At 43.7% G+C, this 23,080-nt stretch overlaps 1 protein-coding gene across 2 annotated transcripts in view; it reads right to left on the reverse strand.

The window, feature by feature from the left end:
- Positions 1-23,080, reverse strand: part of CNNM2 (cyclin and CBS domain divalent metal cation transport mediator 2) — a 141,085-nt gene that overhangs the window by 21,947 nt on the left and 96,058 nt on the right. For both annotated transcript variants that reach the window (XM_040624243.1, XM_008686556.2), the window contains exon 2: positions 2,042-2,185. In XM_040624243.1, the coding sequence (XP_040480177.1) occupies positions 2,042-2,185 (144 nt within the window). The remainder of the gene's footprint in view (positions 1-2,041; positions 2,186-23,080) is intronic.

Raw genomic sequence — 23,080 nt, forward strand, 5'->3', positions numbered from 1 at the left:
TGCGCAGCGGGTGGGCTAGCCACACTGGTGGCAGCCCTCGGAGGCTGCAGTTTGCAAACCCCTGATCTAGAAGCTGTCTAATACAAAACCTTTTTTCTGGCATTTTTCTCAACAAAGAAATGATCGAGAAAAAACTCGGTTAAAGACAAGACCTCACTCCTTTCCCAAGAATCAGCGGTCTGTGCATTATTACCATTTCATGCCTGGGGCCAAACAGACTAAAGACCAGGCTTGTCCTGGGGAGAGGGCAATCCTAACTTGTCATTTTCTTCTGTCTCAAATTCTTTTCAGAATCAGACAGCATAAATCAACACCGAATTTCAAAATAATTTTCTAATGGCAAATGACAGCCCTGACTGCCTGTCAGCCTCGAGAATATACTTAAAGCCATGCGTTCAGCATTCCATCTCGGTAAGGCATGACAGGCAACACTTCCCTGTGAAATCAGTCTAATCCAGGTTTAAAAGATGTTAACTGAAAAGCAAACTTAAGATCTCCTAAATGTCTTAATGATCTTTCTCATGATGAGTACTACCCCTGAAACGAAAAAATATAGAGACACACTTGGTATTAAATAGTCACTGTAAGGAAGGATGAAAAGAATGTCAACACACAAATAATACTATTATGTGACCTCTGACTACTCTCCAAGTGTCAAGGGGACAAAACACATAAGCACTGGTGATTTTAAAGAAAGCACTAATATATACATGAGGATAAAGAAAGATACATTTTCAGAAGGAAGTCCTTACCTAAATATCAAGTTTATCCTTCTAAGGGTACATGGAAGACTCTCATTTTTAAAATGAAGGACATTCCCATCTAGCAGGACTGAATAAAAATCACTCTGTTTTAAGAAAGGCAGGCCTTGTCCCAGGTGCCCCAGGCCATTTGAACAGTTCATTCCCCTTCTAAGTCACATTTTAAAAGCCAAACAGAATAAACAGAACCCAGATACTCTTCTCTGTCCCACCTCTGAGAGCCCCAAACATCTTCAGGCAATAATGCATCTTTCACATCATTAATCTTGTGAAAGGATCTTGTTTTGGGGGGGGGGGGAGATTTTATTTGAGAGAGAGAGAGAGCAAGCACTAACAGGGGGCATGGAGAGGGAGAAGCAGGCTCCCCGCTGAGCAGGGAGCCAGAAGCGGGGCTTCATCCCAGGACCCCCAGGATCATGACCTGAGCCAAAGGCAGACGCTTAACCGACTGAGCCATCTTGGCACCCTGAAAAGGTCCTGCTTTACTAAGAAGTGAGGCTGAAGAAGAAGGTTTAAACTCCACAGTCCAACAATCCAGTTAGGGACTTCAGTGAGAAAGGATTCAGGGTCAACAGTCAGCCCAGGATCAAGTTTACCCCATGCACAAACACCAATGAGTCCTCCCCTTCCTCCGCCCCAAGCCAAGCGACTTCTACCGCCGTCATCCATCTCCCTCTGCCCCCCAAAAGACAGAGGAGCGGGGAAAGGGAAAAACACATTCTTACTGTGTACCTACCCTGTCCCACCACCTATACCTCCCCCCACCACCGCTGCCACAGAGGACCTACACTCACAGACCTCACCTCCGCCCCGGCCCGTGGGTTCTGGAACAAGGACATCTAAGCAGTTGCAAACCATCAACCTAACAAATCCCCCTCACCAGTACTTGAATTAGGACCGTAAGTAGAAAAAGAAATTTATCTGAACACAACTGCCTACTTGTAGAAAATAAAAATAGTCAAGAACGATTCTTTTTCCACACGCAGAATCAATGTAAAAACCAAGAAGGGAGTTTTCTGTTCAGGGCAAATAATGCCCCGATCCGCGATTAGAAGAAGCTGACTTTTCAAAAAAAACAAAAACAAAACACTGCCACTCTACATCACAGGACCTGCCTCTTCTCCCCACCTCCGATGAAGGGTCTGGAACACACGGCTAAGTGGTCCACAGCCTACACACCCAGCGCGTAATTAGAAACAGAGGCAAGTAACCCCTAGAGATGTGAGAGGACTCACGAATGAGATGACAGAATTCTGAAAAATCACACTCCGACTACTCACTGTATAAATCTGTTTCATCTAGAATCTCGGATTTGATGATTTCTTCAATCACGTCTTCTAATGTGACGATTCCCAGAACTTCATAGAATGGGTCCCCTTCGCCCTCATTGTTCACTCGCTGCACAATAGCCAGATGAGATTTACCTTTAAAGCAAAGAAAACAGAGTTTCAGAGGCATTTTCTGAATTTCCTGAACGAAGGCTCGTGTGGGATTATGTTAAGAATGGCGGCGCACACAGACACCAGATGATCCGAGTCTGCATTTCGGCGTTGAAACAGGGTGCGGAAGTACCACAGGCAAATGGAAAAGCTTCCCGAGCCGCCGAAAACAAGGCGATCGAGCCGGAAGAGCCTCACCACATTACCATTTGCTTCCTCATGGGTTTGGTCTTCCATCTCGTCAGCCCTTCCTTTGTGACCTTATAGCAACTGCTACTTCCCTGAGGAGAACAATTCTCCAAGTGTGGTCTGTGGACCCTTAGGGACGCCCCAGGCCCTCTCAGGAGGGCCGCGGGGTCAGACTACTTCCCGGCGAACACTAAAATGTTCCCGGCCTTTCGCACTGTGCTGGTTGTGAGGCGATCGTGCAGAGGCAGCGGGAGCCGACCGTGTTCTCCGCCACCACACACGCACAGGGAAGGGGGAAAGTCCGTTTCTCTTCAGAATGTCCCTGGTGAAGATGTAAAAATTAATTTCATTAATCGTGACCTTGAGTACGTGTCCTTTAATACTCTATGCGGCAAAAGGAGACCCACCCTAAAACACTGCTGTCGCATCCTGAAGTACAATCGTCTTGAGGAAAGGCACTCACACAACGGCTTGAACTGCAGGCTGCACTAGCCGTTTTCCACGGGACATCATTTCTACCTGAGGAACCAGACGGATGGTATTTAGACTTGGAGAGCTGGCAAATAGTTCCTTGAAAATGGACACAATGAGCCTGCAATGTTACGGAAAACAACAGCAGCGTTTGCTAATGATAAAATTTGAGCTTTCACGGGAAAATCGGAATTTTGGCAAACTTGTATCCCACCACGGGCTTGAGAAGCTCTCGACAAAGACTTTTCTGATGACGTAACAAGTGTAATTTTTAAAATACTGAATAATGGACGGGTCAACATTTCAAAGATCTACAGAACTCAGTGAACCAGTATTTTCCAAATGACCATGGTGATGATGTTACCAAATCTTGCACAGGTAAACAATCTATTCAGAGGACAAGACATAACAACAGATTCTTTTTTTCCTCTCATACCCTATTTTTATATTCTTTAAAAGAAGTTTTTATTTAAATTCCAGTTAGTTAACATACTGTGTAATATTAGTGTCAGGTGTACAATTTAGTGATTCAACAGCTCCATACAACACCCAGTGCTGTCCTGAATCCCGTCACCTATTTACCCCCACGCCCCTACCCGCCTCCGCCCTGGTCACCATCGGTTTGTTCTCTCTAGTTAGAGTCTGTTGCTTGGTTATAACAATGGATTTCTTAAACTATTTTGGAATAATTTTAGATCTACAGAAAAGCTGTAAAGACAGTACAGAAGTCCTGAGGAGCCTTTCCTCAGTTGCCCCCAATGTTAACATCGTGCGTTACCACAACATATTTGTAAAACTAAGAAATTGACAACTGATACAGCAAATTCCAGACTTCTTTAGGATTTTTCTATTAATGCCCTCTTTCTGCTCCAGTATCCAGTCCCGAGCACCATACTACATTTAAGTGTCACATCTCCTCTGGCATCCGATAGTGTCTCAGTCTTTGCTTGTTTGTTTTTTTTAATGACCTTGACAATCAAGGAGTACTGGTCAGGAATCCTGTAGAATGTCCTTTGATTTGGGTTTGGCTGATGTTTTCTCGTGATTAGACTGGGGTTCTGGGTTTTCTAGTTACATCACATCAGGGCTTACACGACAACCACATGACATTCCCGAGTTTCTCCACTGTCAAGTTACTCATTTTTCTTCTTTCCCTCATTCTATCCTTTGGAAGCAGGTCATGAAGACCAGCCCACACTCAGGGAGGGGTGAGGGGCTGAAATGAAGCTCTCCTTCCCGGACTGGGGGAGTACCTACATATATTATTCAGAATTTTCCTATGAGAAAGATTTCAGACCAGAGGATTTCAAAAGTCCACTGGTCTAGTTCTAGATTCCACATGGCAACTAATCTTTAAAAAACTACCACTTGTGGAGTTTTGGTATCGTATCAAAGGAGGCTATTCCCAATTGCCCGAAAAGGCTGTTAAAATATCCCTCCCCTTTCCAAATACATACCTATGGGAGCTTAGATTTTCTTCATATATTTCAACTAAAACATATATCGCACAGACTGAATGCAGAAGATAGAAGAATCCAACTAGGCAGTAAAGATGCAAAAAGGTAACACGATTTATTTTTGTTTTGGAAAAGTTATTTTTAATAAAAACATTATTTATGTTAACGTAGTGGACCTATTACTGTCCTTCAAAAGTGAATTAAGAGGCCCAGGTGTTTTACAATACTGTATTTTAATTTCAAATACGGTAAATGTCAAAAGATAGAACCAATGTAAATAAAGGTTCAAGGGTCCTCAGTAATTTTTAAGAGCTTAAAGGGATCGGAAGACAGGAGGGCTTAAGAACAGCTGCTACAGGAGATGGCCAGAAGGGCAAGGGGGCAGCAGTTCCCCCAAAGCTGAACAGTCCTAGACTGGAACCCCAGCACGGCTGCTTCCTCGCCATTACTAGCTGTGTGATCACGAGCAAATTACAGAACTTTCCTGAGCCTCAGTCTTGTCTCTTAAAACCAGGTCCGTAATAATTGCTGCCACACACAACTGCTGTGACTACCAGAGATAGTGTCAGGTCCAGCAAGGACAGTGGCTGGGAGCCCCTGAGCAATCAATAAATGGTAGCACTTACTCTCTTTTTAACATTCTTCCTCAGTTCTAAGACACCACTGACTTACTACCAGCTTATTCAGAAACAGGAAAGCCCAGTGTATTAAAAGTACACCATGATTAAAAGATGCATTTCCCTTTCAGAAGAATCTTTTAAGATAATAATGCATCTCTCAAATACCAATATTGGTTTTCCTAATCCAAGGCATGCGAGGCATCTGAGACAGGTCCGTGAGTTAAGCCAAGAAGACATGATTTGGAAATTTCATGATCTGTTAACATGTGTATTACTTTTTTTAACAACAGGATGGGGATCCTTTAAATGAAGTTTACTTAAAACTTCAAATTGGGTGAGTTCACTCAGACACAACCAGCTAGACAAACTAAATATCTCTCTGGGGGCCAGGTCTGAGCGGGTTCCCAGCACTTACTCAGAGTGGCTTTGGTTCCGTAGGCTTGTTGGCCCTTTTCTGCTCTGCCTCAAACCCCTTTACAGGCATCAAGGAAGCCTGGAAGCTTAGATAGTTAGCCAATTAGGCATCCTAACAATTTTCATCCTTAGCGTGCTCATGCTCAAAGAATGAAAATATTTTGAGCAAATGAGAGTAGGAGGGAAACTTATCAGCAATAGATATAAACACGCATCGGGTCACGTCACTGCTCCCCTGGTCCATTCAGGCCAGTCACTTTCTCACATCTGCTTTCCCAAGGACCCAAACATAAGCAGTTAAAAATTCTTGGTGAATGCTGTCTGTCGAAAGTTAAATTCTTTTGCTATTCCCAGCTTGTGATCATTTAAAAGGAATTTTCCAAAGCAAGGTCTAATATTAGACTCAAAATGAAGTTTCCATTCCACTGAGGCGCTATTCTCACCAAAGTAACTACCGCATAATCAGATTGTCTTGGAGCAATTCGTTTAAATGCAGATGGACATACTTGAAATACCAGCTCGATAGCACCAACAGATCTGACTGGAAAGGGCCATACTCCACGAGAAACTATTCATGTGAGTTAGGCTTCTTAGACTGAAAATTACTAAGTTTTCTTCCCAAGCTCACTCGTAGGCTTTCATCCCCCCATTTCCAGTGTTGAAACTCCTGCATCTGCCCCAGAGCCACATTCTTTTAGCTTTGCAATTCCTGGTGAGAAGGCCTGTTTTCTGAACCGTTTTCCAGGTAAGCAAGTACAAAAAAAAAAAGACACCCCTCCTGTCATCACGCTTTGAGGGGACAGCAGGACAGTGCCTATAGCCCCCACTTTAACCATTTGCCACAGTGAGTGTGGTCTTCAGGATCAGCCATGGAGCGATCGAAAGGAAAAGGTAAACTTGTCAACAGAGAAATTCCAAAAAAACTGAGCTCAAATAACATCCTTTTTAACCTGAGTGTGGGAAGAATAAGTCAGGATTAAAAGCAGAAAAGCAGCTTTGGGGAAACTAGAAAAGATTATGAACTAATGGATACTTAGCTTCCAAAGAGATGAAAATACAGCAATCAGCAAAACATATAATTACAGGCACTAAATAACGCTAGAACTTTCTAATATCGATAGATTAAATACACTTGATGAACCATGTATGGAACACAAATAGGACCTGGTGAGCTAGAAGAGGTCTTGGGGAATTCCAGTCACTTTGAACTGTCCTGAAATTTAAACCCCTAGCCTCTCTTCCTCCTAGTCTGGTCCTAGAAATGGAGGAAAAATGGGTCACTAAGTCAGGCTTAAGAGAATCTAAGCAGGCCTGTTTTCAGACTATAGGGTTCTATGAGACATCTCTACTCAAATCCAAAACCGTAAGCAAGTTATTTATCCAGCAGTAACCTAGACTGTCCATCTTTCTTTAACTGCTGTGTGCTCGAGGCAGGGCACTTGCACCGATGACTTTGGGAGAGCCGGGCTCCATGAAAAGATGGGCTAAGTCACCGTCTGTACACAGCAAAACTGGCATCAAATTTCTGCCTCTTCCTGCTTCACCACCTCCCAGTCTATCATTTGCATATTCTCTCTGGATCACTAATCCAGCCCAGCGTGGTGGCAGGTTGGCACCCCCGCATCTTTTCACCTTGCCACAATTCTAGGCTCAAATTTTAAAAGACAGGTACCATCCTTCTGCTGGTGGAAATAACCAGACAGGACAGTGATGAGGCTGACAAAGAGTACCTGATGAAAATATGAACTCGTTTGCTCTCCCTACAAATTGGATGGCAGTGAGGGAAAACGGAGCGGCAGACAGACGAGCTAACGTAGCAAAGGAAGAAAGCCAGGAGAGTCTATGAAGCAGAATGGTCAGGAACAAGCTGATACTGCTGTGCTAACACAGAGTGACAGCGAGTAGTCCAACAGACCCGTTCAAGTAAGCACGAGGCAAACAGAGTCCGTGGGGTCCAAAAAGGCCACTCGAACAGCAGGAAGAAAACAAACAGGAAGATTCAATGAGGAGAAAGTCAGGCCAAACACTATACAATCATCATTACTGCTACGTTGCTCAACCCCAGGGGTGCGGCCAGCAGAGAGCACGTGGCCTACTGTTCCCCGAAGCTGCAGTGCTGGAGGCCCTTGCTGACCAAAGGTAGGGCCCAGGAAGCATGGGATAGACCTTCATTTTTAAAGGATGCAACAAACATAAAAGTGCAACAAACATAAAAGTTGTAACAAGTCATTCAGCAGGAATCAAAGTTCCCAAGAATGAATTCTCTGGAACTAGTGACAACAGAAATAAAAACTCTAGAAAGTGGAATTCAGGTCCCACAAGAGCAAAGCCAAACGGGATGGAGGATGTCTGAACGGCCGCACTGCAGTCCTCCCCAAGGACGTCAGTTTTTCGATTAGCAGCCAAGAAGTCAATGAATCCACTTCAAGTGTAACCAGAATGAGCCTTGTTTTACAAAAAATGAACACACGTGATCAAGTGAGAGAAGTCTAGAAGCATAATCTGTAATCCATAAAACACAACGCCGCGTAAGTATCGAGTTGGGGAGAGAGACACTAAGAGGAAGAGACAATAAGAAAGCATGTCCGATTGGGTACCGTGGAAAACAAAAAGCAGGGACAGGATTATTTAGTACAGGATGGGCAGGCAAGGGCCTCACTAATAAGGGGACATCTGAGCAAAGCTGAAGGGTGTTGAGGAGCCAGATGGAACAGGTAAGGGGCCAGGCCGGGTGTGACAGGTGGGAGAAGTAACAGAGGCCCTGAAGAGGGAGAGGCGGGAGGCGAAGCCGGGCGGCTGGCTGGAGCGGAGTGAGCAAAAGGGAAGCAGGTAAAGAGGAGGTGCAGGTCCTACAACCATTAAAAAGGCGGTAGCTTTTGCCCTGAGGCAGGAGGTCACTGGAAGGTTCTGAGCAGAAGAGTGACATGACCTGGACTGTTTTAAAAGGATCTCCCTGGCTGCTGAGGTGAGAAGAGGCTTGGCAGCTGGTAGGAGGAGGATGGCAGTGGGGAAGGGCTGAGGCAGGGAGAAGGGAGAGCCAGAGAAGTTATTTCAGGAATCTAAGTGAGAGGGGAGGGTGGCTTGGAGCAGGTGTTAACAGCGGAGGTGACAAGTACTTAGATTCTGAGTATGTCAGACAGAGGCGGCAGGTCTGGCTGATGGGCTGACTGTAGGGCAGAGGAGAGAAGAGTCAAGGCCAGCTCTAAGGTTTTTCAGCCCGAGCCTTCGGAAGGAGGGAGTCGCCATTACTGAAGAGGGCTGTGGAAGGCCCGTGTTTGAAGGTGAAATTAGTCCTGTTGTAGACGGGTTAGGTGAGACATGCCAGCAGGTAGGCAGAGGAGGAGGAGAATGGGGTTTTGGAAGCCAAAAAAAAAAAACAAAAAAAACCTATTTCAAGAAGTAGAGAGGACTCAAAAGTATCAAATGCAGCCAAAAAGGTCATGAAAGCCAATTACAATGACAAAAGACGCTCAAGAAAGGAGCATCTAAGGACTGCCACCCATGCCCACCGTCCAGTGTGACTTCTACTCCCACCCTTCCTGCTAACGGGCAGACAGGAACTGCTTCTGCCAGGGGGCCTTCACTAGAAAGGCCTGCGTCACTAGGACAAAACTGGGCTTTCCTCTCCAAAGTAACACCTCCCTCTCCAAGAACCCACTTCTAGAAACAATGCCATTAGATTTCCAGTCACCAGGCTTAAAACTCTGAAACTGCCTTTGCCTCTTCCCTCCCTCATTTCTCTCACCTTTTTCCTCTTCCTCTTTCATGAAGCATGAATACACAGAGTACCTAAGATGCACAGATCAGTAAGTCTTCACAGATACGTATACCTGCAGAACTACCACCCAGAAGCACTAGCAGGGTCACGGCAGAACAGACCAGGGCCAGTGAATGAGGCAGGAGGGTGGGGAGGGAGCCCGGAGCAGGGAACAGGGAACAGAGGGTGACAGAAGTGCTTACGTAGGATAAACACACTTCCGGTTCCAAGGCAGCTACAGGCCTGCCTGTGGACTCCCTGGGAGGACCTCCATTCCCCAACCCCTTCTCTTTGCTGACAGCAGACCCCTCCCAAAACAGAGATCACAGTGATCCAGGAACCTGCAAGCTCACGATGATTAAGTGGGACTACAACCTCAGAACAAGGGAAGCGACACTCTTCAGCCACATCTGCGTCATTGTGTTCAGGTCTGGGTTTTGTATTTTACCAGCGGCAAACTGAGAACAGAACTACCAAGGCCCTGTAAGATGTATAAACCATGCCATGTGAGGCACAAATGGAGACCAAAGAGTTTTAGCTAGAAGGGACACCTGGGTGGGGGTGGAACTCAACAGAAGACTTCAAGTCCCTGAACTGGAAAGCCGTCGATGGTGCCCGTGTCCCTCACCCAACAGCTTGTTACCTGCACTCATTCCTCCAACTTCCCCGAGGTTAACTGTCCCCCAATGAGACCTTCACCTTCTGGACGACAGGGGCCTTGGCTTTATGCATCTTTGTATCTCTCTCCTCCCAGCCCCGTCCAAGTCTCGCACATCCCCTAACACCTGCCTCTTCCCTGCTCCCAAAAACCTAAGACTCACTCATTCGCAACACTCATGCCATCCCATTCCACGGTGTTCATTTCCCATCCCCTGCTCAGTGAAGGAGAAAACCTGGTGGAGTAGGGCTCAGAGGCCATCAGCCCGTGGCCCCACAGCCCCCTCCTCCCACCTCTGTCTCCATACTCCTCCTACGCGCTCACCAGCCAGCAGACGACCCGATTTCCTCCGGTTGTAACCATGATGGCTTTACTCCAGCTCTTCTCGCAGTCCTGATCCTGGCAGTGCTTGCCATTGCTGCCCCCGCTTGGAACTCCTCTCCAAATGGCACCTTTCCCAGGAAGCCCTTTCTGCTCCCCAAAGGTAGAAATGGTCGTTTCCATTTCTCAACTCCCGCAGCATCCTCTGCATTTCTCATCAAGCACAGTCGCTTGCTGCCCCCTAGTAAGGGGTGTCTTCTCTGCTAGACCGAGCTCCTCACTTCACACCCCTCTCCCACGGCACCTCGCTGATGCCCACCCCACACCACAGGTAGGAAGGAACATCTCTCAGCAAGGGTCAGCCACCACAGTACCCTAAACCCTGCCCTCACTGCCACAACGCACCGCTCTGGGACTGCCCCACCACAGCCCCCATCACCCCCCAGCCAGAGCGCCTGCATCTCTGTACCCACACTACTCTTAACCCTAATAGGTCCTTTCCCCCATCCATATCCCTCTCAATTCAACAGCTATGAACAAAAGTACCCTGAACTATAAGCCGCATTACACAAACACAAAGCCATTTTCTCATAATTTTTGTAAGTACAACATGGGTAAATTCTTACACATGCCTTGTAGGTCTTCTCTAATGTGGTGAAAGATGTCATGTAACATGAGAACAACGGTTAAACTTGAGAAGCAACATAATTTCATTTAAGGAGCTATATCACCCAGCTATTTCTATACCATTTAAAGCCAAACTGAAAACAAAAAATTCGTGTGTGTGTGTGTGTGTGTGTGTGTGTGCGTGTGTAAGTACTTATTTTACCTTACCATCCCCACCAGAGTGAAATGCATTTTTTCCAATTGAATTTTCCCACCATAAAATACACCAGAAAAATGTGACACAGATCTTAAAATAGTCCTATATAAACAATACATGAGTATATATATAGAAGCACTTGCTGTATATAGAAATCACTGGTTTTAAGTGATGATAACTGTTGCTATTCTGGGAGACAAAAGCCCCCTTTTACCAAAAGTTTTACTACTTCCAAAAATTCCTGTGGCCGACCAGTAAGCGGCTGCCTGAAATCTCTCTGGCGGGACAACTCCTCCACTCCAGACGTGTGGGGTCATCTCAGTCACCAGCTCACTCCCAGTTAGGTCATGTCTGCCGGGGGGGGGGTGGGGGGGCAGCGGAGGCAGGGAGTGGTGGTTTACTGGGGTCGAACATGGAATCATGGTTCCCTGAAATATCTAAGTTGGGGGTGGTGAGGGTAGGGTTTTATTTGACACAGATAACATTTCCTAATAGGACCACGTCCTGGACAGACCTCTTGAAGTCATCTATCTCAGATGACAGAGCTTTCGGGGAACGGGCCTACTATTCGTCGGCCACTCAAACTCAGGGTGAGGAGGTGGCCACTCACTGAGGTCCTCAGCCCCTAAAGGATTTTTTTCCTTCCAAAACCAAAGCAGGGTCCTGGGCACTGTGCAGAGAGCCAGTAGTGCGAGCACACAGGCCGGATTTACCAGGGCCCAGCTCCAATGCTGCGCCTCCCTGTATGTTATCCGTATTTCTACACATAGCGATCACCGTGATCGCATCCGCTTCTTAACATCTGGACAGAGCTTGGTTCCACCTTCCCATTCATAACTGTATCTTATTCTTATGATACTGACTGGTATGGAAAAGTGAACTCCAACCAACCTCTCACGCAGTAAGAACAGAAATAGCCTAGGCTGAGAAAAGCCAATCCATGTGGTTCTCAGATCTTGAGATGTATCAGTGGAGACTTGGAGAAGGCATGGTTGCCTTGAAGGACAACCACATTTACATGTTAGGAAAATTCCTGAAATATGTTAAAGCCACAGACACCTGCCTGGCCAATTATAGGCACACAGATATTTATGGAATAAATTCACAAATTTATCTAAATCCTTTGAACATATTTTTTATTTTCCATCTATACAACTCTCTGGGGTAAAAAAAAAAAAAATGGTATTTCACTCGTCCTGAAACTACCACTTGCACATTTTTAAAGGTATCCTCTGGACCCACATCTTGTCTGGCATTAGTTTTTAAATTGTAACCACATCTTCTCTCAGTCGTCATCATTGTAGAGACTCCATCTGCTTACAATATGCCCAATGATATTTCATCTAAGAACTTAATATAAAAAAGTTTTGTCAAGAATCAAGATTAAGCCCTACACACTCAACTGTCCCCTCCAATTTTCCCATCAGGCATATCCTCTTCCACTCATTAAATCTACGTTGAGTATATGCCTTATTCCTGGCAGAGCACCAAATATATTTACGTGTCTACCTTCTTAAGGAAACTATTTTTAAAAATGATTAGAAAATGATTCTTCCCCTTATAAAAGGATTATTTGCTTTTTAAAATGGATCATTGTTATACTAGGATTTTATTTTGAGATAACTGTACATCCATAGGCAGTTTTAAGAAAAAACAAAGATCCCATGTATTTTTTACCCAATTTCCTCAATGGTAACATCTTGCAAAACCACAGCACAGTATCACAACCAGGACACGGACGCTGCCTCAGTCACGACACAGAACATGTCCACCCCCACAAGATCTCTCGTGTCTCCCCCTCCCCGAAACAGATGTTTTAATCGTTTCTCTGGTGAAATAAGTACTTCGTTTTCTACTGGCAGTGACACTTAAGCTGCAGCTTTTAAGTTAAAAAGCTCACAAAATGGTCATCAATAGGAAAACGTTTCTCAGTCAACAAAAACTTGTTTTACCAACAACTTTTGAAAATTTAAGGGCAGGGGGTGGGCAGGGTCTAATCCTGCCAAGATTAGCTCACTGGGCTTCCCTGATTGAGGCATACAAGTAGTCAGCTCTGGAACCGTGGAGTGCTCAGATAGGAATGTTTTTCACGATTAGTAGAGAAATAGGCCTGGATTAACACACACGTCTGCAGAGGCACCTCGACGGTGGTATCATTTTCCAGGCAGCTCCTCTTTGGTTTCTCTTGATGCGATGGAATTCTGATGTGCCAACTTGGATAGGGAACGGTCCGCAGTAATTCAATTAAACACTAACCTAGGTGCGGCAATGAAAGGATTTCACAGATACAATTCAAGTCCCTAATGGGTTAACTTTGAGGGTGGCTGGGCCTGACTTGATTAGCTGGAAGGCCTTAAAAGCAGGGTGAAGACTTTCTGAGGGCTAGAAGTTCCACCTGTCAAAAACAGCTGCAAACCATGCCGGGGTGTGATCTTCCCTACCGACTCTGGACAGTCTTAGACAGCCTTCGCAAGGACATATGCCTGTTCCTTCTAACGAATCCCTTAGTGAATATTGTGAGTGTGTGCCTGTCTGTCTCCTGGTTCTGCTTGTTGGACAGACTCAGGATCCACACCACAAAGGGATGTAGAAAGCAGGTACCAAAACAAAATTAGGATTAGACGAAGTTTCATTTCCCAAACCCCAGACAATGGATGATTGTCCATGAAGACAAACTAATATGGATGCTGAGCCAGAGAGATATGCTCAATGAACTTTCTGGTAGAAATAGCAAGTCAAGTAACCTTTTGGAACAAAAAAACTAACCTAGACTAAATTGCAGTTGTATCTAAAAGAAGCCAAATCACTTCTTTCAACCCATCCAAATGGACCCTCCTCTTAAAGACAGCCATCTGATCCTCCCACCTACGTTAGGGTTCTGGGCTGAAAACAATAGATGGGCTTTCATTCCCATACCCCACCCGCTTGGGTTCTCTTGCTTGCCTTCAGTTTTGCTTCCAGATGCTTTAGCCAGAAACCCAAAGTAAGGCAATTAATATAAGATTCCAGCCATTCTGTGACTTAATGGCCCATCCAAATGATTTGTGAGAAACTCTCGTGAATCAACAGAATAGAAACTGAAGAGTTTTTTCCATTATTCCTCTCTCCCAGAGTATTTAAAGACTTGGGATTTTCCCATCTTTTGGGGAAATATTTTTCTTATAAATAGTGAGGCATGCCGGGCATCTCCACTTCAACTTTTTTGGTGGTAACACTCACTGTACACTCACTGGAATGTTTTCCTAGTAAATAATCAGCAATGGAAAACATGGCTAAGACAAAAGATGGCTTTCAGGCAGAGATGATGGGAACCTTCTCATCTTTCCCAAGAGACAGGTAGTTCTTCTGTAGAACTCTGGTATTTATTTTAGAACTAATGAGTCTATTTCTGACTCGTAGCCTTTGGATGATGAGGACTTATCCTACCAGTAAGGTAAGAGTCCAACAGATTCACAGCAGTCCATCAAACCCAACAGGAGACTACAAAAAGAAAAAAATACTTCCGCCGCTGAGGCCAAATATGTTTTAATTTTATGATTTTCTCTTCTGTTCCTTCCTTGTGTCTTACTTTTTTGGACCAAGCATCATTTAGAACTCTGTTTTGTAGTCCAATCCTCTTGACTGCAACTCAACTAAATTTCCTGGATGATTTCTACAACACAAGTAGACAAGACTGGTAAGGACACCAGGTCACACATTAAAACACGATCATCTTGCGATGTTCATAGTGAACAAAACTTATCTAAGTCTTGCAAAGTGCTAAAAAACCACTGCAGATCAATCAAGCCACACCATCCATTTGCTCTCGGAGCAAGCATTTTAAGGAAAGGGCTGAGCAGGCACCCGTTCTTTTTAAACCTGCTTAAAGGGGAAACTAAGGGCTGGTTTTGTTAAAGAGAGACCTATCCCCTTTCTCACTCAAGTCTCCTTTTCACGAAGTCCTTCCTGAGGATCTCAAGCTGGAATGAGGAGGTGGGATTGTTATTACACTGTACAGTTAATAATTACATATTATCTCGTTAATGAACAGGTGAAAGGAGGAGGGAAAGGCTCCAAGATTATCAAAAGTCACTGAGTCCTAAAGTTGAGGGAAAACTAGACCATATAGTTCAATTTCTTATCCAATGTATTAATCCTGCATGGAAATTTTGTGCAAATAATCAACTTGAAAAAAGAAATGAAGCAGGCAAAAGTATTTTGAGATTTTCCTTATTGTCCTGACAAGAAAAGTCCTACCATTTTACTCCTCTGTTTCCTGTCCCTGGAAACCTCAAGCACATCATTGTTATTATAGAGGAGAAAAAAGATGCGATCAGATGACTTTAAAACCAAACATTTACCGGGGCGCCTAGGTGGCCCAGTCGGTTAAGCATCTGATTCTTGGTTTCGGCTCAGGTTGTGATCTCGGGGTCGTGAGATCAAGCTCAGCACTCAGCTCCCCCCTCAGCATGGAGTCTGCTTAAGATTCTCTCTCCCTCTGAATGCAAGTTGGTACAGCCACTCTGGAAAACAGTGTGGAGGTCCCTTAAAAAGTTAAAAATTGAGCTACCCTATGATCCAGCCATTGCACTACTGGGTATTTACCCCAAAGATAACAGACGTAGTGAAGAGAAGGGCCATATGCATCCCAATGTTCATAGCAGCATTGTCCACAATAGCTAAATCGTGGAAGGAGCCGAGATGCCCTTCAACAGATGACTGGATTAAGAAGTTGTGGTCCATATATACAATGGAATATTACTCAGCTATCAGAAAGAACGAGTTCTCAACATTTGCTACAACATGGACGGCACTGGAGGAGATAATGCTAAGTGAAATACGTCAAGCAGAGAAAGACAACTATCATATGATTTCTCTCATCTATGGAACATAAGAACTAGGATGATCGGTAGGGGGAGAAAGGGATAAAGAAAGGGGGGATAATCAGAAGGGGGAATGAAACATGAGAGACTATGGACTATGAGAAACAAACTGAGGACCTCAGAGGGGAGGGGGGTGGGGGAATGGGATAGACTGGTGATGGGTAGTAAGGAGGGCACGTATTGCATGGTGCACTGGGTGTTATACACAACTAATGAATCATCGAGCCTTACATCGGAAACCGGGGATATACTGTATGGTGACTAACATAATATAATAAAAAATCATTAAAAAAAAAAAAAAAGATTCTCTCTCCCTCTGCCCTTCCCCCACCCTCATGCTCACAAGTGCATGCTCGCGCACTCTCTAAATAAATCTTAAAAGAAAAAAAAAAAGCCCAACATTTTCTATTATAAATTCCTTCACAATTTCTCCTTTTCACCATCCCCATTATCTATATCTCCCCCCCCATATCTCTGAAAACTGTGTTGGAGATAAAAGAGGTTTTTCTATGAGGAAAGAGTCACCACCTAAATACTCACCAACAGAAGCCTGGTTAAATAAATTCTAGTCCATCCACAGAATGGAATTACTATGCAGCTATTTAAAAAAAAATCAAAGTAGACCTACATAAATTATTATGAAAAGTTATCTAAAATACATTAAGGGAAAAAAAACCTGGACTATCAGCCACAGTATAATCCCATTTGCATAAACTACATGTATACGGGAAAATTCTGGTGAGAAATAGGTAACAGTAGCATGCCTACTGAAACTCATAGTAACGTTACAAGTTTGTGTCCTACAAATAGTAATTCTAACAAGGCTATTTTGTGTAATTCTCATCAAAAAGGAAAAAAGACTTTGAACCACATATGGTACGTTACTGTACGTAATCCTAACAAGAGAGAATGTTGGACTAGGAATGAATGAGAATAGAATCTTCTGTCAACATTGATACCTCTTAAGCATCCCTTCCCAGTCCTGTAGGACCCCGCTGCTTACTCCTTCCACTGCCTGAGCGGCCAGCTCCACACAGATCCGGACTGGCTTTCTGCTCGCGCAATCCACGCAGGCAGACACCATGTTGTCACCCGACTCGTGGCACAGCCCAATGTGCTGCTCGCTTCTGCCACGGGACTTCCCCTGCAGCCCATCTGCAGTTATGCGCATGCAATCCAGAATGGGGAGGAACCAATGCCCGTGGGAGGATACTTACTCCTTTTGTACTAAGCACAGTTCTAGGAGCATTTCATAAGGCTTTTCAAAATGTCCTAGGTAGGAGAGAACACCTGTTGCCTGTAGCCATAGCCAATGCACTATTCCGTCCTTGTACTTCTTTCCCTCCTTCCCATTTCACTTCCTCTGTCCTGAACTCCTGTTCCCTGGGATCCCATTCCAGATAAACCTCTCTGTGTACAAGCCTGTGTATCGGGCCAGAGTTCAGGCTAAGATGTCATCAGCTGTAGTGGGAAGTTTTCCTACCCACCAGTCTCTGGCTTCATTCATTTCACCCTTTTCTATATCCATGAGTCCAGGGCCAGGTGTGTTAGGACACATCTGTATCTTGACACAATGAATGCTGGTCCCACATGTGTGTGTCACAATGGGCAGTATTTTTCCATGTCATTCCCACGCTGGGTTGGCTAGCAGTAACTTACACATCAGGGTGACTGCAAACCCAAACTACGTGGATTTCCAGCTCAACCTCTCCACAGCTGGACTGCAAAAAAAGAAAAGGAAAAGAAAAGAAAGAAAGAAAAAGAAAGAGGAAAGAAAAAAGAGAAAAAAAGAAGAAGAAAAAAAAAATGCCTGGGACCACTCCAACATCACCAGATGGGAGAGTGAGAGAGGGTAACTCAGAGGCAAGAGAACAATTCTGACCAATTGTAGTTATCATATCTGGACTTTGCAAGTTTTACAAAAACACAGGCTCATGTAAACACATTTGCTAGAGCCCTTCCCAGGACCCCGCATGTGAGAAGCACTTAACCCTAAGCTTAATTAGCTTTATGGTCAAGCTGCTTTCCACCATGTAGTCTACAGGTAATGGTAACAAAAGCAGACCTAACCCACAGACTGAAAACTCTCAAATCTATAAACCATGACCACCCCCAGTCTAACCTTCTTTCCTCAACTGCAGATAGAGATATAAAAATATTCCAATCGCCTACTTGATCCTCTTCACTCGTCCTCCAGACATCTCAAGTTCAATGCATCCAAAACGGAATCTATCACCTTGTTCACCAATCTGTTCCTGCACTTCCATTCCTCTCGCTGACTAATGGCACCACAGTTTCTAGCAAATGTAAAGCTGTGGGAGTTGTCTCCGATTCTTCCTTTTCCTCTAGTTCCACCCTGCTAGGACAGATTGCTTGCCGAACACTGAGCTGACTTCTACATTTAAGACCGCTTCTAAGTATCTACTGAGTCCCTCCAGTAATCTCCAACCCCGTTACCAGCTCACCTGGGTCACAGGTCCTCACTATGGGTCTTTTGAACCCCAACAACCTTCAAATGTCTTGTACAAAGCAGATCTGAACTCATTATTTTCCTGCTTCGAATCTTCGATGGCTGCCCATCACACTGAAGACAGTTTAGATGCTTCAGAATGGCCTACAGCACCCTTGATGACAGGATTCCCAGGACTCCTCCTCTAGCCTCATCTCCTACACCTTTTCTCATTCCATGTCAGAGCGTGGAGTTTGCCATTCTCCAAACTAGATATGTGGTTTCACGGTTTCCTCTGCCAAGAACACCTTCTCCCCTTGGCGCCTCTCCTATTACGCTTCCTCCAAGACACAATTCAAGTATCCTCTCATCCTGGAAGTCTTCCTAACCTTGCCTATGCCAGCTGGGTTCGGTTGTCGTGTTTCCACAGAGCCTTCACTCGCTCCACCAGCTCATTTATTATCCTGTCTTCTAATTCTCTCTCTTCTACTATACCGTGAGATTCTTGAAGGCAAGAGTTCTCTTTTATATTGAAAGCCTCAGAAGCTAGCTAGCACAGTGTCTGGTATATAATACTTTCGATAAAAGCAAAAGGAAAAAAAAAGCTCAAATTAATCATAAGAAAATGGGAGGGGAGATGAAGAGGAGTAGGAAAAAATGGAATTATCTTCGCAAGCTCTTGTCATAAGATTGTTTTTCTTCCTAGGACACAATGGAGTAAACGAGGCCATTGACTACTGGTTGGTTATAATTTTAGCAACTGTTTCCCAGAACAGTGACCAACTGTTAACTGATCTAAGGCCTTGTACATAAAAGACTCATTTCCTATTTAACTGATTTTACTATTTTAACTCCTATAGGCACCAAGTTCTAGAAAAGTTACAATAGAATTTGTCCCCAAATAAAGCCAGCTTTAAAAACAAGTAGAAATCAAACCCTGTTGAGTTTGAGACTATCTTCCCATCGAGTGAGAAGCTCTTCAAAGAATTTTCATTGTCTTCTTAAACATACAATATGAATGCAGCCTGGAAACCAAGACTCACATTCAAATAGGACTAAGAAACAATATGCATTTAGCTTACCGAATGAATGTTCAAAAGATCTTCAAAAATAGACCAACCTTCTGAGGGATCTGCCCCCTCAGTAAAAATGACAACAAACACGCCTTAAGCTTTCTGGGAGAAGGTACTACAACTGCCTGATAAGAACATCACCACAGGTCCTGACATAACACTGAGAATCTCTAGGTCATCCTTGGTCACTGATCCTCCCTGTAAGTCACAGATTGTAGGGTCCAAATATAGATGATGGGACCTCAGCAAATCCCATCAGTGCTTAAGGGTCTTGAACTAAATTTGGACACATCTGGGTTTGGATCCTTTGGTTCTGGTTTGACTAGTCATCTGTAAAACAGAGATAAATCCTAAGTTCACGATGAAAACTGAATGATAAAAATGTAAAATTTAACACAGTGCCTGGCACATAGTAAGTAAAGAATGAGTAAGGACTGTGTTACTGATCAACTTTCTCCTGGTTCTGGAAGTTAAAAATCATCTCAGATGTACCTGTTTGATACCTTTTAGTATCTATAGAAACAGACTCTCCGGATCACTGGGATTATTCAGCTACGAGTAGCTTTTAAAAACTACAGGTTATAGGCTTCTATCAAAGAGCATAACTTCTATCACCTGAGCATTCAATCCTCTGCAGCTGTGTCTTAAAGTCCTTCAATGTAGCAACGCTACAGATCGTTCACTCTGTTTCTCAAAACCAAAATTTTGCAGCTAGGGGGATCAAATGGGTTATGGAGATTGTCCTCCCTCCCCTCTCACCTCTAGAAGTAGTTGCTCCCGCTTACTGGATGAGGCAGTGGGGAGGGCGGCCCATGAAGGAAGCTTGTACAGCCACTGCCTTTGTCATATTTCCTCTGTGAAGAAACAGAAGACTTCAGTTCCTGGGATTGGTTAAACTCTAGATTAGAGAACTAAGGAACTATTTTGTATTTTCCTCAGAATCTCCTCTCCCTTTGTGCATAGCGCCATGGCAGCAAACCCGTCATACATTTTTTGCATCTTTGTCAGGAAACTGGAATGGGAACAAACACAGGGGGCTTGCAATACACAATAAAGTCAAGGAAGCTGGCACAGAGCAGAGACAGACTCAAAGATTGAGGGAATGAGAAGAGGAAACACCGATGAAAGACCAGATTATATGCAATGACCACACCAACCCTGACGTTTGCAAAGATACCGCCAAGATTACTACGTTTAAGATCAGAAGTCACCTGAGGTCCCCTCTGGTGCTGGTCATGGATTCATTCATCCTATGTTTTTACTGAGCACCCACTGCAGGCTAGGCACTGTACTGAGCACTAGGGATTAAAACAAAACACCTACAAATAAGACTAGTCTCAAGGAACTGGAAGTCTAATGGGGAAGACAAGGCAAGTAAAATTACAACATGGTAGACGCTCTCTTAGGTTGACCTCCGCGTAACAACTTGCTGATTAACGGACTCGCTCCATTCTCCCTGTGAAGCACACTGCATGCTTCTGGCTAGTAGGCTACTATCTAGTACTCTACATCCTCTACTCCCATAGATTAACAAGAATGTTTACAAAGAACTGGTTGTTTTTGCTCCCAAACCTATTTACGACATCTGTACCTACTTGATGCTGCAACTATGTAACTTAAAAATTACAGAAACTGAAGACAATAAACCCAGTCGTTGTTTCTATGGCAACTACGATGAATCCTCTGTAAAGAATAAGCAAAAGCAGGTTGCTTAAAAAAAAAATACTCAAACTAACATAAAATTAAAACATAAAGGGAAAAAATCCTCAAAAACTGAGAGTGAATTATGAGTGGCCAAGAGAATTATGAAATGTGAGGACAAATCTGGAAAGATTCTGCACTGGTACAGCTTCAAAAAAGCTTGTATTGCTTGTCCATTTAAGAAGACAATTCAAGTGTAGAGAAGATTTCGAGAATTAAGAGAAGATAAATTATGGATGGGGTTCATACACCATTACAGGAAACACCAATCAGTGAACCCACACACAAAAGAAAATGCCTTGGATCGGTATCAGAAGAAGAGCAGTCCTATTTTCCAACGCCTGCTGCAATAAACCGATTCAGGCAAAGAACATTAATGGCTGCTTAAACCATTAAGGGAAAGGTTGCTGGAGAACAGAACATTCATGTGGTGCCAAAGCAGGGCTCCCAGGGTTACTGCTAATCCCAAAGAGGAAAACCTATGCTTACAATGGAGACAACAGGCAGTCACCACCTTCATCAAGTGATCAAATTTAACATCATCAATAGTGGAAAACCAGACTTGGCGTGCTACCTGATGTTGATGGGCTCTGAAGCACCTTTCATCTTCTATTAAGCATTCCTGCCAAAAGTATTTAATCAAAAACTCGAACCTAATTTCCAGCATATGGTAAATTCAGGATAGAGAAACTAAATGTTATCACGAGGAAAGGATCGCAGAAACCCCCAAATCGAGGACACTACCAAAGAACTAGCCTGGTTTCTTTAAAAAGTCAATGTCATTATTAATTTTGTTTGGGGTTTTATAACCACCAACTTGGTTACACAGGAAAATGTATTTTTTAGAGTTACCAGGGGGTGAAACAACAGGATGTCTTGAATTTGTTTTTAAAATATTCTAGTGAAGAAACAAGATAAATGAGGTAAGTGTGGTAAAATTTTGACAGTCACTGAATTGGTGTTGGGTATACTGTGGGTTATTGCCTATTTTTTCTCCTTCTGCACGTGTCTGAAACTTAGAAAAAACTGAAAACAGTCAATGTCAGGAAAAAACTGTGGGAGAAGAGGGTTATTCTAGCTTAAAAGAGAAAAAGAGAACAACAAAAACCAATACACAAATCTTGATTGAATCCTTGTCAGAAAAAAAAGGAAAAAAAATAGGGGCGCCTGGCTGGCTCAGTCGGTGGAGCCTGGGACTCTTGATCTTGGGGTCATGAGTTCAAGCCCCACATTGGGCATAGGGATAACTTAAAAATACAATCTAAAAAAACAAAACCACTGTAAATAACATTTTTTAGAAATTGACAATTAGAAAAATATGAGTATGGACTGGGGGAGAAACATGATTTTGGAGAACTATAAATTTCTTAATGATGATGGAATTAGGATTATGTAGGAGAAGTACACTCAGCATTTCAGGAAAAAACATTAACTATCAAATCTAGGAGACAGGCACATGAACATTCAATATACTAGTCTTTCAACTTTTTTGCATTTTTGAACATTGTCATGAGCAAAAGTTTTAAACAGTTTGTCAAATGATTGCAAACTTCTAAAAAAAATCGTATTTAAGGTATGTCTTTGTGGTTTTTAAAAATTCCATCCTTCAGTTACCTTTAGCTGGTTCATTAAACAACAAAAGTTAAGAGGGAGGAGGATCCAGTGGTGTGTTGATAAATGTTTAACAACCAGCTCTCTGGAAAAAACAGCCCTGACTTGTAGCATCGGCCAGTTCCTATGGTGTAAATATTCCTACTGTGACTGATGCAAGTTACCAACAGGAGGTCACTGAACACAGCTGGGAAGAGAGAGTACCCTCAGGCTTTCAAGCGGACAGGAGCCAGTTCCAACCCACCACCGGAGCCAGATCCTAACAGAGGGACATTTCAGCTGTCACAGGGGAGGACGAGAAGATGGTCTGCAGAAAAACAAAGAAGGAGTTAAAATCGGCTGACAAGGATGGAGCAGAAAGAGGTTTAAGCACAGGACACAAAGCAGAGAGACAAAGACAATTCCTCAAAGGATTGTTATGAAGATTAAATTACATATAAAATATTCAGCACATTGCTTGGCATACAATAATGA

This window comes from Ursus maritimus, unplaced genomic scaffold (genome assembly GCF_017311325.1).
Source record: "Ursus maritimus isolate PB19 unplaced genomic scaffold, ASM1731132v1 scaffold_7, whole genome shotgun sequence".
Lineage (NCBI taxonomy): Eukaryota > Metazoa > Chordata > Mammalia > Carnivora > Ursidae > Ursus > Ursus maritimus.